General features: G+C 44.0%; 1 protein-coding gene across 3 annotated transcripts in view; it reads right to left on the bottom strand.

Moving 5' to 3' along the window:
- Nucleotides 1-15,608, bottom strand: part of Atp6v0a1 (ATPase H+ transporting V0 subunit a1) — a 55,127-nt gene extending 39,519 nt beyond the window's left edge. For 2 of the 3 annotated variants that reach the window (XM_028780611.1, XM_028780612.1), the window contains exons 1-5: nucleotides 15,490-15,608; nucleotides 13,072-13,252; nucleotides 6,124-6,202; nucleotides 4,221-4,318; nucleotides 3,560-3,688 (exon numbers count right to left, since the gene is read on the bottom strand). In XM_028780611.1, coding sequence (XP_028636444.1) covers nucleotides 3,560-3,688; nucleotides 4,221-4,318; nucleotides 6,124-6,202; nucleotides 13,072-13,188 — 423 coding nt within the window. In that variant the 5' untranslated portion in view covers nucleotides 13,189-13,252; nucleotides 15,490-15,608. The remainder of the gene's footprint in view (nucleotides 1-3,559; nucleotides 3,689-4,220; nucleotides 4,319-6,123; nucleotides 6,203-13,071; nucleotides 13,253-15,489) is intronic. The other variant, XM_028780613.1, reaches the window with a different exon arrangement.
- Nucleotides 15,609-15,827: the final 219 nt, after the last annotated feature.

The raw sequence follows: 15,827 nt of genomic DNA, 5'->3' as shown, positions 1-15,827 counted from the left end.
ATCACAGAGACCAGAGAGTGTTTTCTCTCTCTCTCTCTCTCTCTCTCTCTCTCTCTCTCTCTCTCTCTTTCTGTCTGTTTCTCTCTCTGTTTATTTATTTTATGTGCATTGGTATTTCGTCTGCATGGATATCTATATGTGTGAAGGTGCTAGATCCCCTGGACCTGGACAGACAGTTGAGAACTTCCTGTGTGGGTGCTGGGAATTGAACCCATGTCCTCTAGAAGAGCAACAGTGCTAGTGCTCTTAACCACTGAGCCATCTCTCCAACCTAAGACAATGGTTCTCTAGTCAGGATAATACTGCCAAGTTCTCTAAATCACCTGTTATTTCCTCAGTGTTTCCCCTTCTCCATTGAGAACACTGAAAACCACACCTTACAGAAAGCAAGTTGCTGGATGGAACTTCAGCTCTGTCTGTAGCACTTCAATATATAAACAGCACATCCAGTCAAGCTACACCAGCTACTACCAACACTTTAGCTGTCTAGCTACAGTGAGAAAGAAATGAAATGTTGCTACTTCACCCAGAGGAGATGGCAGATGGAAAAGAAAAATAAAGAGAGCAGATGAGTGAAGAACAGAGAAGGAAAGGGAGGCAGGGATCTGCATGCCATTAACCATTACTTTCCCAGTCTTCTTTACGTTCGCATATGTTATGGTGCTTATGGTAAAAGATGTAGAGAAACCTCTCCAGCTCTTACAGTTCTTCATAAGCAAGAAGACTAGAAAAGGATAATCATTAATAAATCATCTTAAATGCTCTGGGTAAGAAATGGCTACGTTGAATTAACAATCATCCTAAATCATAAGAATATTCAATATGTTTACTTTTCCCTTTCTACACACCCTGCCAATTATTATCACCAATAGGAAAGCATCATTTTCTGATTTAGCCACTTCTGACTGATTACTCTGAATTATTGATTGAGTTCACCCAATTATAAGAAAAGAGGAGAGGTTTGTGGTTGGCAGTGTTTGGTGCCGTTTGCAACCATGAAGCAAAATCTTATTACAAACTGAACTTCCAGCATCTGCGGTGCCAGGACTGCTGACCTTTCTGTGTTGCTGAACTGCACACACAATGTGGTCACCCAGTGAGACTTTGCCTCTGGTAAGGGCAGCGGCATCTGCAATTGCTATTTGACAGCAGGGCAAGGTCTATGGAAAGGGACCTGGCTGAGACTGTGGGGATGGCAAAAATGGGCCAGGTGCCAGCTGCGAGCGGCGAGAGGAAGCACAGTGATTGTGGCCGGAAGACTGTGCGCTGCTGTGTCAGGCTTGAGATGGAGGTTGATGAAAAAAGCGGTGGAGAAGCTCTCAGAGCCGAGGCCTTATGCTCAAAGTGCCTGGGAGATCGGGGCTAAGGGCTTAGCATGAGAAAGAGAGAACAATCCACCATGGATAGAGCGTGGAGGCCGTAAAGACTTGGAGTCACTTTTTAAGACTGGAACTTAATATCTAGACTTAATAATCATTTAACAATCCCATTTATGTTATTTTCTCTGGAACTGTCTTTCCTGGTGTTTGTTTGTTTGTTTGTTTGTCTGGAGAGAGAGTCTTATGCATTGCAGTCTGGACTCAAAACCACCATGCCTCTGAGGCTTGTTGTGAATTCCTGGTGCTCCTGTCTCTACCTCTCAAATGCTGGGATTCCAGGTATGCACCACCACACCCGGGGCCTAACTATGCTTCTGAAGTAGCAACTCGTTTTTCTAAATGGTTCATCTTATTTTTTAGTGATTTCTTTTGGGGGAGCTGGGGGTGGGAAAAAGTTTCACTGTACAGCTTAGGCTGGTCTTGAGTTGGCAACCAGAGAGATCTGAAATTCAAGGCCTGGCTGAGTGATAAAATGAGATCCTTTCCCTCGTGGCTGCACAACTAGTAAAAGAAGTTTCAAATGAACGTACAAGCTTTGACTATGAGGCCAGGTAGGATATACTAAGGCACCCTGGGCACATTCAGAGAAGTATGACTCTGTGAGCATATGCAGCGCCATGCTCAGGGGTCTCCTGATATAACCGAATGATATGTCCTTTGACTGAAGGGATTGGGTCTTTCTCAACCTGGACTTCATAAAGAGTAAGTGCTTATTATACACCTGCGGAGTTAACATGGAAGAATACATAGCTATGTGGCAGCGAGCATCCAGGAGTTCACATTCAGTGGGATCGAATGGCAGAAGTGGCTTTGCCTCTGGCAAAGATGTAAGCACTTGCAGAGAGTTGATCTCTTTGCCTCGCACCTCCTCAGCTTAGGTGGCAAGCAAATACTCATAGGAAATGTCTATTAGTTTATAAGCAGATTCCTGCTCCTGGGAAGACTAGGCAGTTACATTCATAGGAACTTTCCTCATCTCCCTGTCTCCCTCCGTAGATTCCTTGTATTCGCGTGACTTGTCTGAATCAAAATCCGTGGTTACTAAAGAATGTATCACATCCTCGGCAGACTTTTCTCCACATAGTGGTTTTCAAAGTACCATCCCTGAGTTAAAACATGTTAAAACAGCTAGCTGGGCCCTGTCCTGGCCCTCACCCCAGTGTCTGACTCAGCAGGTCTGTGGGGGGGGCACTGATCATTTACACTCCTCCCACGGTTCCAGGTGAGGCTGTTGTTGCTGGCTGGAAACCTTAACAACTATGGAGGACTGGTCTCTTCTCAAACGAGGCAGATTGAAAGTGAACTGAGAACCTATCAGGTACTAATTGAAATGGATCCTTCATATCTAAAAATCGTTGTCAAGACTTTTTGTCAAGTAAAGGAAATAAACTTTCTGGGTGGAACACAATAATAGTAACTAGGGTGATATCTACAGTGTCTATAGTTTGGCAAAGATGCCTGTTAGACCATCAGAAAAACCACATCCGGATTGGAAGGGAATGTTCCTTCCCAAGATTAATTAGAAGGAAGCCATCTACAAATGTGAGCTAACTCCTTTCTGGGGTCTCTTTAGCAAGCTGTCATTTGGCATCTCAGTACCTTTATATTAACCCGGGAACTTAGTAACATTTTCCTTATAAACAATAAACTGTGTCTATGGGAAAATTCAAACTAGCATCATATTGCTATTTCCATAGGACACAATGAAAACTCAGAAAAAACAGTGACATGAGACCTGAAGTACGGAACAACTCCCAAATGCGGTGAACAAAATCATCTCATGACTAAAGGTCTGGAGATGGAGACTTCACTGTAACTTTGTGCGTAACCAGACTTGTTTCTCCAGCTTCATATAAATTATACTTACCTCGTTACACACAGCTAGAGGTGCCACACAGACATTTCAACTATACTTGCACATCAACTTGAGGGTTCCTTCCCCCTCACCCCCCCACCCCTCCCCCATCTTGAGAGGAAAGCTTGCGGAAAATGTAAAAAACATATGAAGCCGTGGCTGGCCGTGTACTACATGGAGAATGGAACGCGTTCTTTAACTAAAACGAGGTGCAAAGCGGAATTGCTTCCAAACTAACAAGTTAAAAGAATCATTGGAATAAAGACATGGCCCCCTTCCGCAGGTATACCAGCTGCTCTAGTACTAGAAGAAGCAATAGTCTGACCTCATCGAAAAACTGCTGAGTTTTGCGCAGTATAAACTTTAATTCAGTCAGTTCCAGGAAGTTTCTCTTCAGAGCTTCCTGGTTAGTGTTGATTTCTTTCAGTTCATTTTCAATCTTCTCGAAATTGGCCTAGGGTTAAAAAGAAAGGAAAGAAAGAGAGAAAGAAAAAAAGAAAGAATGAATGAATTAAGAAGTTAACTCAAATTCAGCTTGCTGTGCTCACTCTAAAAGACATTTACTGAATTTGCACCCCCAACTGTTGCCATGGTAACGAATTATCTACAGCTCCAACAAATACTGTGATTCCCCATCCCCCAACAACTTTAAGCAAAAACATTTCACTTAAATGAGCCTTTGTCTACAGATTCCACTATACGCTCAGTGATAACTGAGACACTCAAAAATATCAAAAACTCATTAGAGTGTGCGGGTCACACTCCCACAAGGGCTCAGGAAAGCAATAAGCATGAAGTTGACAGTGTACTATGTCATCTCTGTGGGAGACGCTGTTTGACATTATAAAAGAGGGATTCAGTCCCACCTAGTAAAAACTTACAATAAAAAACAACGCTCACAAGCTTGGCAAGACCGCCTCTCTGTGCCAGCCAGTCAGGAAGGCGACTCCTGCATTTACGTAGAAAGTTATCTGAGAATTGTTTACCTCTAAGTCGATCATGTCCCGGGGGAAGGGCACCTCTGGGTTTTCACCAGTGTCCATAATTGGGATGTTAGCTTTCCTTATCTCTTTCTCAACAAATCCTAAAAAAGATAGAGGCAGAGCATTCACATGCCTGGAATTCTCACTGAGAAAACATGCCTACAAAGATCCAATGCCTGGCTAGAAAGGGCTTCGTTCTAACAACTGGCAAACAAAAGAAGCAGCTTTCCCTGATGCACAGCCAGGGCTGACTTGATGTTAGTTTAACACTGGCCTGCAGTCCCTTCGCCTCTCCGCCCTATGTGTCATACTTCCTTCAGGTAAGATAGCGCTCTTTGCACGTATCACTGGCCAATCAATGTGCAAGAAGAATACAGTGTTAACAGAGCATTTGACAATTCTAGGTCAAAAGGATTCATTAAATTTAGAAACAATTGGGTCATTTTTTTAAACATCAAAAGTCAAAAGTTAAGCATAAAAGTACCCAAAACATTGAAAGAGAAAAGCGTTTCCATGACAACGACTGACTTCTTCTTCTTTTTTTTTTTTTTTAAATAGGGATCAATTTACCTATCAACTTGGCAGAGTGGCAAGATCATGGGTTTGGAGCCAGACAGAATAACCTAGTTTCAAATGCTGACTCCATTATGACTGCTTATGCCCTTATGTGAGTTAAGGAAATTACAGGCTCCTTAGTATTCCATGAGGGTAACACCTATATTTTTTTTTTTTTGAGACAGTGTCTATGTGGACCAAACTGGTGTGGAAGTAAGAGAGATCGTAGGTCTCTGCATATTGGGATTAAAGGTGTATGCCACCACATCTTAAAGGCATGTTGTGGGGAATGAATCAAATTTTCAATCACTCATCAGTACCCTAAGCCTTAGAAAATGTTACACTTCTCATAAACTGCTCCAGTGACATCTAAATTTGATAGTATTCTGAGTCCTACTTTTTAGAATTGTGAGACATAGTTCTGCTTTTAAAATCCCATAAGAATCTAGCTAGGCTGAGGTGGTACATGCCTCTCTCAAATCCCAATGCTTGGGAGGCAGAGGCAAGTGACTCTCTAAACTCAGGCTAACCTGGTCTACACAGTGAGTTCCAGGATGGCAAGGACTACACAGAGAAAACCTTGTCTTTAAAAGCAAACAAACAAACAAACAAACAAATAAAATAAAACAAAATCCCCCGAGAAGCTAAGATAGTGGCATATACAGGCAACCAAATTACTCCAGAGAAGCAGAGGCAGGAGGATCATTGCCTGAGCTAGCTAGCTACACAGAGTTCTAGTACAGCCTGAGCTACATGGTGTCAAAGAATAAAAGAAAAAAAGAAGAAGAAAACAAAAACAATTCAACAACAACAAAAATCGATCACAATGGTTTCTTTCAGCTTGTTGTTTGAACACGATTTCCCCTGAGCACCGCCTAGCTCAAAGTGATAAGCCACATCTGGCTTTCACTTGTGTATGTGTGCATGGACATGGACATGTATGTGTGAGTGTGGGCACTCATGTGGCGGTCAGAGGCCAACTTTGGGGAATTGGTTCCTGACTTCCACCCTGCTTCTTGTCTCTGCCGCACAGTGTACTCCAGGCTAGCTGGCCCGCAGGTCTCCCCCTGCCACCACACTGGAGAAATCTGAGGTTGCTGATGTGTACCTGCACATCCGGGTCTTAGTTATTTGTTGTTGCTTACTGAATACACTGCAAAGGGCCAGCAGGCTGGATGGTAACTAGGACCCTGCTGGCAGCCACCTCTGGCTTTCTTTCACTCGGGCTTGGGGCCTGTGAACTCCTTTTTCTACTGTAGAGTTTTTATTCCTTTACTGAGAGGACTAATGACTCTAACATGAGACAAATGACTCAGCACAGGAATGTCATACAAGACCAAATTGCACATACGGAGTTTTCGATCCATTTCTTCACATCTTCTAACTTCATTCACAAATTTCCTCTGGAAAACATTCACATCTGGATTTAACTGAAAGAACAAGAACATAACAGCAAGACTTCAAACACCAAGTTTACAATCTGTATTATAAGCAACACACGCCATAAATGGAAACGTAATCTTGAACCAGTCTACAGTGCAACTCTAATCAAGATTGTCTACTGAGGCCAGGCAGTGGTGGCGCACGCCTTTAATCCCAGCACTTGGGAGGCAGAAACAGGCAGATTTCTGAGTTCGAGGCCAGCCTGGTCTACAGAGTGAGTTCCAGGACAGCCAGGGCTACACAGAGAAACCCTGTCTCAAAAACTCAAAAAAAAAAAAAAAAAAAGATTGTCTACTGATCAATGCAAAAGGCGTTGTGCTAGGCATATGAGAAAAGCTAAAAGCCTCCGGTGCTACTACAGACCAAGACAAATAAGCCAAAGCAGTGAGCTCCCTTCTTTCTCTCTGCCTGGAATTTGGGCAGCCATGTTACAGGCTCTCTGTCTGGCTTTCCTCTCTCTTTCTTCCCAAGCAAAGAAGATAGAAGGCAAATATCTGTTCTTCTGCCCCAGGCCGTCACCTTCTGGTGACAGTCTGATTTTATTAATGCACTAAAGCCGTAAAGAGTGTCACCTCACACTTGTTAGAATGACTCATAAAAAAGATGGGAGCCAGGCTTGGGGGTATACACTGTAATCCCAACTCTGTAGAAGCAGGGTGATTGGGAGTTCAAAGCCAGCCTGTAGAGCAAAGCAAGTTCTAGGCCAGCCTGGGCTACATAATAAGACCTGTCTAAAAAGATAAGTGCTATGAACTGATGAGAATGCCGACGAAAGAGAACTCTGGTGTACTGCTGATAGGAGTGTAAATTACAACGGGCAGAACTACCATACAATTCAGCAGCCCCACTTCTGGGTACACACAGAAGAACTGAAATCAATATGCAAAGCTATTCCCAGTAACTAATATACAGAATCAATCTACCAAGAGATGTACGGACAAAGAAAACATGGGGCATTATACTGAATGAAGCCCACCAGGCACACTGCATTTTACCTACACATACAATTTTATGTTATTATTTAGGTTGTTTTTTAAGATTTTTATGCGTATAGGTAGGTGGTATGTCTACATGAATGTTTGTGTACCGTGTGCATACAAGGTCCCCTCAGAGGCCAGAAGAGGGTTATCAGATCCTCTGGGACTGGAATGAGAGATGGTTGTGAGCTGCTGTGTGGGTGCTGAAAGCCAAACCTGACCTCTGGAAGAGCTGTCACTGCTCTTAACCTCGGAGCCGTCTCTTCAGCCCCTACATGTACATTTTAGCCACTGGAATCCACAGAAGTATTGAGAGGAAGGTGGCTAAGAAGTGGCTACCAGAGAGGGAGACAGAGAGGAGGTGTGGCCAGCAGGGGAAGGTGTAGGTCAGAGTTCACGAATTTTCAGATAGAAGAGGAAATGTCAAGTAGTGATCAAAGGGTAAAAAGTTTGAGCTATTAGGGATACTTTTTTTTTAAAAAACATTTACTTATGTACTTCGTGTTTGTGTGTGTGTGTGTGTGTGTATGCATATGCATGCGTGTGGGTGCATGCTTGCCATAGTGCACATGTAGAGGTGACATGGTGGCAGGAGTTGCTTTGCTCCTTCTACCATGTGGGTTCCAGGGATGGAACTCAAGTTGTCAGACTTGACAAGAAATGCTATTACATTACCTGCTGAGCCTTCTTTATGACTCCAGTAATACATTTGTGTGTGTGTGTGTGTGTAGTGTAGGTACCCATGGAGAAGAGAGCGTCTGATTCCACATAACTGGAGAGATGTGAAACTGGGAACTAAACTTGGCTTCTCTGTAAGAGCAGCTAATGCTTTAACCACTGAGCCCAGGAATAAAATGTTCAACCACTGCAGGGTGGACAAGACAGCTCAGTGTATAAAGGAGTGTGCCTGGAGATACGGCAAGCTTGGTGATCTTGGAGCCTCCATAAACTAGAGGAACAGCATCAATTCCCAAAAGCTGTCCTCTGACCTCGACATGTGTGATACACACACACACACCACCACCACCATCACAACCAGCAATAGTAAATAAAACTTAAAACAAGCTGGGTAGTGGTGGCACACACCTTTAATCCCAGCACTTGGGAGGCAGAGGCAGGCAGATTTCGGAGGCCAGCCTGGTCTACAGAGTGAGTTCCAGGACAGCCAGGGCCATACAGAGAAACCCTGTCTCGAAAAACAAACAAAACAAAACAAAACAAAACAAAACCAAAAACAAAACCTTAAAACAAAATCTAAGGTAAACTCAGGTACATGGCTGTAGTCCTAGCATTTGGGTGGAATAGGAGTTTAACATACCCTCAGCCCCATCAGAAGTTAGAGGTCAAGCCCAGAGACTGTCTGAACAATTAACTAACAGAGCTGGATGTGGTACAGGCCTTATGATCCCAGCTCTTCAGGTGATTAAAACAGAACTCTAAGTTCAAAGCCAGCCAGGGATGCAGAACAAATTTAGGGCTAGCCTGGACAATTTAGTAAGATTTTATCTTAAAAGAGCTGGAACTAGCTCATTAGGCAGAACACTTACCTAACACACATGAAGACCTGGGTTCAATTCCCAGCACCAAAAATAAATACATAATCGAATACAAACAAGAGTAAATAAATAAATGGTATAGTAGTGCCTCTCTCCAAAGTAATAAGAGTAGGACTGCAGAGCCCGACGTGGGTGCTGGGAATTGAACTCAGGTCTCCTGAAAGAGCAGCTAGTACTCTTAACCCCTCTCCAGGCCCTCCACTCGACTTTTTAAGATCAGGTCTAATATACAGCCAAGATAGCCTTGAACTTAATATGGAGCTGAGGAGGGTGACACAGCTCCTCAGCCTCCTGTCTTCACTGCCCCAGCGCTAGGATTATAGCAGTGTACCTCAATGGCCTACTCAGTCACAGCAGAAAAAAGTAGCAAAAACATAACTTGCTATAGCCCAGGATAGTTCTGAGCTGGCTAGACTTCTGCTTTTGCCTCTCAAGTATTGAAAAGTTAAGATGTATAAAAACAAAAACAAAACCCCACAAGCTATAAATGAAAAAAAATATGTTTGCCACATTGAAAGTTAAGGCAGCTAAGAACACTTGTTGCTCTTCCGGAGGGCCAGGTTCAATTCCCAGCACCCACATACATGGTAGCTCAAACTGTCTGCAACTCCAGCTCCACAGAGAATCTGGCCTCCTCAGGCACCTGCACTCACACGTGCATATCCACATACAAACACATACAATACACACAATACACATAATTAAAAATAATTTATAAAGCCAGTCATAATGGCGCATGCCTTTAATCCTAACACTCTGAATGCAGAAGCTGGTGGATCTTTGTGAGTCCAAGGCCAGCCTGAGCTACAAAGTGGGTTTCAGGACAGCCAGGGCTGTTACACAGAGAAACCCTGTCTTGAAAAAGCAAAATAAATTACAATAATAATAATTTTAAAAATAAATAAGTAGGCTGGGTATAGTGCTGCACATCTACCACCACTCAGAAGGTAGAGGCAGAAGGATCTCTGTGAGTTTGAGGCCAGCCTGGTCTACATACCGAGTTCCAGGATAGCCAAAGGTACATAGTGAGACCCTGTCTCAAAAAACAAACAAACAAACAAAAACAAAACCTCCCAAACCAAAATAACAATACTAATAATAAATATTTTTAAAATCTTTTGGGTAAAAAAAAATTCTGGTAAGCTAGATAGTCACACAGCTTTCAGAAGTATGACCATAGATTACTTATTAATTATGCAAGGGATAAGATACTTTTACATTGGAGAAATCTAAGAACTAATACATTAACTGAGTGATCAAATTTATCTTTAATAATAGAAGATGGCTGGACTCAGCTCAGTCAGTAACAGCCTGCCATGGAAACCTGAGAGCCTGAGTTCACTATCAAACCCAGGAAAGAAAGCTGGACAGGCTCCAGGTTCAGTGAGGAAACCATGTCTCAAAAACTAGGGTGGAAGTAGGGTGGGGGTGAGCATGCCTTTAATCCTAGCACTCAGGAGGCAGAGGCAGGCAGATCTCTGTGAATTTGAGGCTAGCCTGGTCTACAGAGTTCCAGGACATCCAGGGGTACACAGAAAAGTCTTGTGTCAAAAAACCAAATAAAATAAAATACTAAGTAACTGTGGAATATACCTGATATTGACCTCTGGCTTCTACTCACATGTGTACACATGTTCACATGCAAGTGTATGCAAACAAGCACACACACAAATACACACATACACACACACAAATAATAGAACAAGACCAGCATAGCAGGCACACGTAAGTATGGAGGAGGCTGAGGCAGAAGGGACTGTTGTGAATTCAAGGTCAGTCTGACTACCTAGTGAGTTCCTAGTCTATCTATGCTAAAAGCAAGGCCTTATCACAAAAAGAAGCAGGGCAGGCAAGAGGAAGAAGGGAGGAAGGAAGGGAGGGAGGGAGGAAAGGAAGGAGGGAGAGAGAGAGAGAGAGACAGAGAGAGAGAGAGAGAGAGAGAGCGCACACCTAGGACACATGGGGAAATTTTACAAACCTCCCAAGTCAATAAGCAAAAGGGAACCCCACAGACAGCTATAGGCAAAGGAAAGGGACACACAGTTTGCAGAAGAGGAAAGTCCCTGTCCACAAGCAGACAAATGCCAACTATACATACAGAAAGTGCAGATTAAAACAAAAGCCTATCGCACACCCGTAAAATTATTGTATTTACAGACCTATTGACACACTTGAACATGACAGCCAACGGGAACACAACACGTGAGTGCTTCCATTGTGATGTACACTATGACAACATAAACAGTGTTAAAGATGCACACGATACGTGATGGTGCTTCTGTGGTGTGTGTGTGTGTGAGCACACTCTCACACATGGATGCCAGAAGTCAACCTTCATGTTGTTCCTGCAGAGCCATCTACCATGGTTTGTTTTGGTTTTGCTTTCTGAGATAGGCTCTCTCAGTAGGACGTGAGGCTTACTGATGAGGCTGGGCCCTCTGGCTTACTGATGAGGCTGGGCCCTCTGGCTTACTGATGAGGCTGGGCCCTCTGGCTAACTGATGAGGCTGGGCCCTCTGGCTAACTGATGAGGCTGGGCCCTCTGGCTAACAAGCTCCAGGGATCCACAAGTGTCAGCCTCCCTTGGACTGGAATCACAGACACGTGCTACCTACCACAGCTACGTTTTTAGAGCTAGGGATTCCATGAAGGTTGCCATGTGGCAAGTATTTTACCAGCTAAGCTGCCTCCCCAACCCCACAATAACCTTTTAGTTACAAAAACTATCTAGCAGTGGCTGGCCTAGAACTTACTATATAGACCATGTTGGCCTCCCAAGGACTATGAGGGGACTGGAGATTCGAGTTATCATGTTTAGCTTTGGTTTTTATGTTTTTGTTTTTTAAAGAAAAAGACAAGTGTATTGAAGACAGGGAGAGCAGCACAGCGTTACTCGGTAGTACCAGAAGAACCACCTGCTGGCTAACCTAACGTCTTAAGAGCTTGTCAGCTCCAGGACCTTTATTAGCTAACCCTGCCTGTTTCTGATCACTCTTGTTTAATTCACAAATTCATTCCAACCAAGCAATGTGGATACCTTGTATAGGCACTAAAGACACAAAAATGTATACAGAGAATGAGCTTCTCTCTGTGGGGCTGAGATCATCGTGAGGAGAAACTTTAATCAACCATTCCCATTGATAAATGTGAAATTGTGACCATTATAAAAGTACCTGGAACTCTGAGCCGGCAGGATCTGAGTCTGGGACATGCTTCCCAACTCCTGACTATCCACAGCCTTCAGTCATGTGCACCGTGACTTCTTGATCAGATTATAAACTCTCAGAGCATTTTTTTTAAACCTTAGACTATCCTTTTAGTTTTGAGATCCTTTCCAAGTATCCAAAACAGTAAATTATTAGGATATGCTTATTTACAGCCGGGCGGTGGTGGTACATGCCTTTAATCCCAGCACTTGGGAGGCAGAGGCAGGTGGATTGCTGAGTTCGAGAGTTCGAGGCTAGCCTGGTCTACAGAGTGAGTTCCAGGACAGTCAGGGCTACACAGAGAAACCCTGTCTCAAAAAAAAAAAAAGGATATGCTTATTTCCATACTATATAAGTTTTGTAGATGTACCTAGATGTTTCAGATTTTGTTGTTTTTTTTTTTGTTTTTTTGTTTTTTTTAATTTTTAGATCCTACTGTATGGGAAACTACAGGGGTTTTTTTGTGTTTTGTTTTTTGTTTTAAATATCAGGCTGTAGTATTAAAGGACATTCAAACAAAGTAAAAATTCTCTACCAGCATTCCTAAAAACTACCTCAAGAGTACTTAAAATAGTTTTCTTCTTTTTCTCCCAGACAAGGTCTCATGTAGCTCAGGCTGGCTTCAAACTAACTTATTATGTAGCCAAGGATGCCCTTGAATTCATAATATTACTCTTCTATCTCCCAAGTGCAGGGGTGCAGGGATCACAGGTCATTTCCCATCATGCTTAGTTTTTTTGTTTTTTTTTGAATTTGTTGTTTCCCCCTTCCTCCCATTCTTCCTCCTCCTCCTCTTCCTCTTCCTCCTCTTCCTAGACAAGGTCTCACTCTGTAGCTCAGGTTCATCACCTCATTGCCTCAGCCTCCCAGGTGCTAACATTATAGAGATGAATCACCATGCCCAGCTTAAGACAACTGTCCAAGGAAAGACTAGCAAAAACCATTTCTATCTCTAGAAAAACAAAAACAACCTGAGCTTATGTCTACCTGTACTAAACCAATGCTATGCAGTTCTTTGCAAATTAAAAAAAAAGAAACCCCTCATGATAAAGTTATTAAACATAACAAACAAAAATCGGTTCAATGGTGCTGGAAAAGCAGCTTCGCTTTCACTTACATCCCGGAACTGAACCTTTCCAAGTTCTCCTAATTCACTGACACAGCAATAAGCAGCTTCGGACTGGAGAAATAGCTGGGCCAGAGTCATCTCCTCACTCCGGAAAAGCTCCCCCATGGTGGCGATGGTAGTTCACTCCAATCTGAGGCAGGAGAGAAAATGACGTGGCTTGAGAATTAACCTATAGGACCAAGAACAAACAATAACCTAGGTGAGATCCTTTTCTTGCATGCCCCCGGGGGGTGGGGGGAGTCTTAACACCCTTGCTATCTGGCTTAGAAAGGTGCAAAAGAGAAATTGCCAAAAGCGGTTACTAAATCCCAGACTAGGGACCCTAGACTAAGAGTCATTTCCTTTGTAATCAAGCCAAGAAATCAAGTTTGACTGACAGTGTTTTGGAGCAACACAATACAAAAGAATATATGCAGAATAAGGACAGGAACTGAGAACCCCAAAAAGTTCTTTAATATGAAGCACTGACATTCACAGTACTTGGGGGTTTGGATTTATTTTGTTTGAGACAGGGTCTTACTCAACCCACAGCCTGCCTCAAACTCAATATATAGTGGAGGTTGGCCTTAAACTCCTGATCCTCCTGCCTCCCACCTGTTTTTGTTTTTTGTTTTGCTTTCCTTCCACCCCCACCCCTGCCCCATATAGGGTTTCCTCTGTGTAGCCCTGGCTAACCTAAAACTCACTCTGTAGACCAGGCTGGCCTCGAACTCACAGAGATCCACTTGCCTCTCTGTGTCTGAGTGCTTGGCTAGTGAGCTACCATCAATGGCACTGCCTCCATCTCTTTAAAGCTGGGATTGCAGGGATACATCAACATGCCCAGAGCTTTTTGTCCTTGCTGTTTGCTTTTTCACACTCGACACAAATTTTCTTGCTAAACCCCTCCTCCTCTTTATTGTTTCATTTTGGGGTTGTTTTTGTTTTGTGAGCAGGAAACAATAAAAGAGACTTTAATTACCCTCTTATATAAAAGATGTGACTGGCTTCCCCTCTCACTGCCAATGCCCATTTCCAACATCTAAAATTCCCAGCACTATCCGAAAGCTATGGCTAAAGGGATCGAGCTTCCAAACTCCTGGGAAAACAGTATTCCTCTCCTAAGGAATCCCAGAACATTAACATCACTTTTAGGAAGACAAAGGAGCCCACACAGCTTAATTTCAATTCAGGCATGACAGGAAAACATCGGTAATGACAAAGCACTTTTAACAAGCCAGACGAAAAGCTTTCCACTTCTGCAGCTTCCTACGACTCATCCCCATTCTCTAGACAACTGCCTTCTTCCATCTGTCACATCTCTCATAGGAGCCTGAAGGTTTCCGTTCAGGTCAGCGGCTGGCGCTATCAGTGGTACTGAAAATGCAATTATTTATTCGCGATAAGCTCCCGTTCAGCTTAAACGTTCAGCACCGTCTGCAACATCTATCCTCAGCAGATCATACACTGCATCACTTTTAATGTCCTAACGTCACGCATCTTCCATGTTAACTGATAGGGAAGACGGATGTTTCAGAGATTTGCTTGATCTTCGGGAAGGCAGGAAGACATTTTGAGGAGCCTGAATGACAATTCTTTTCTGCATTTGGTGTTCAAGGAGAGCAAATCAACACACTCGACTAAAGCAAGCATTTCTCAAGAGATTATGTGCGTCGACTTAAGAATCTGAATCACCCACAGCAGCTATAACCAGTCCTCTCCACCTTGAACAAGGATAAAAGCCACAACCTCAAAAATAAATGAAATCATGTCTGACAGGCATAGACTAGGAGCTGAGAGGGATGACAGCCTCCAATGAGTTGCCGCCCTCCTCCTGTTCCTTCATGATTACAGGCCTCTCCAAGACTATCTCTACCCCCACTGAAACCAAACACAAAACAAATTTGGAAAAGCAGTTTCGGGGCGGGGGGGAGTGTCGCGAAATGAAATGCGAAGAAAGAGTAATTCTGCAAAAGGGTGATCAAAACCCAAGGTCCTCCCAGGAGGACTCTCGTGTTTTCCAACCCTCCCTTCCTAGCAGGGAGCACCTCTAGTCGTTCACCTCTTCATTTCTAGGCTGCACAGTGAGAAAGCAGAAAATTTCTGGACCAGGCATAACCTGTCTCCTGGTTAAGGGAGAAATCCCCAAATTGTAAGACCCTTTAAGACATCCTCCCCAGATCCCTCTGCCTATTCGATCTCCTCTGTCCTTTCGCCTCCTCCCCTCCCGGGTCATCCCTGGGCAGTGGCCCTCCAGTTCCTCTGCCCACAGGAAGAGTGTCCGAAGAGGGAGATGAGCCCCCATATTTCTCTCAGAGACCTAAGATCCTGGCTAATTCTTCTGACAAGCGTCCGAGGTATCGGAGTGCGCTCCACGTCCCCTCGAAGGCCACTCGGGGAAGCGCTCTTTCTACAACCCTCGCTCACCTCTCGCCCGCTCCGCCGCCGCGACCGCAGCCGCCGCAGCAAAGCCCCCGGCTCAGGCTGAGCAGAGTCGCCGATCAGCGTACGCAAGCAAAGCTCCGCCCCCACGCCACCGCCGAGTCCCGCCCCCAAGATGACTTCATCTCAATTGACCAATGGGGCGCTGCCTCTCCCCTGCTGCCGCAGTGCAGAGTCTATGGGGCTCGGGCGAGTCCTGGTGTGCAGTCGCCATCTTTGTTCCGGCGTTGTGATTTCTATCCCAGTTTGGAAGTCATCGGGGCTGGGCGTGTGACTTTTGAAGTGTTTGCCTTCTAAGCCCATTAGAATCCTATCTCTCTATT

This window comes from Grammomys surdaster, unplaced genomic scaffold, assembly GCF_004785775.1.
Source record: "Grammomys surdaster isolate TR1022 unplaced genomic scaffold, NIH_TR_1.0 371, whole genome shotgun sequence".
Lineage (NCBI taxonomy): Eukaryota > Metazoa > Chordata > Mammalia > Rodentia > Muridae > Grammomys > Grammomys surdaster.
Note: the sequence above shows the minus strand (reverse complement) of the source record. Positions and strands in the feature narration are given on the sequence as shown.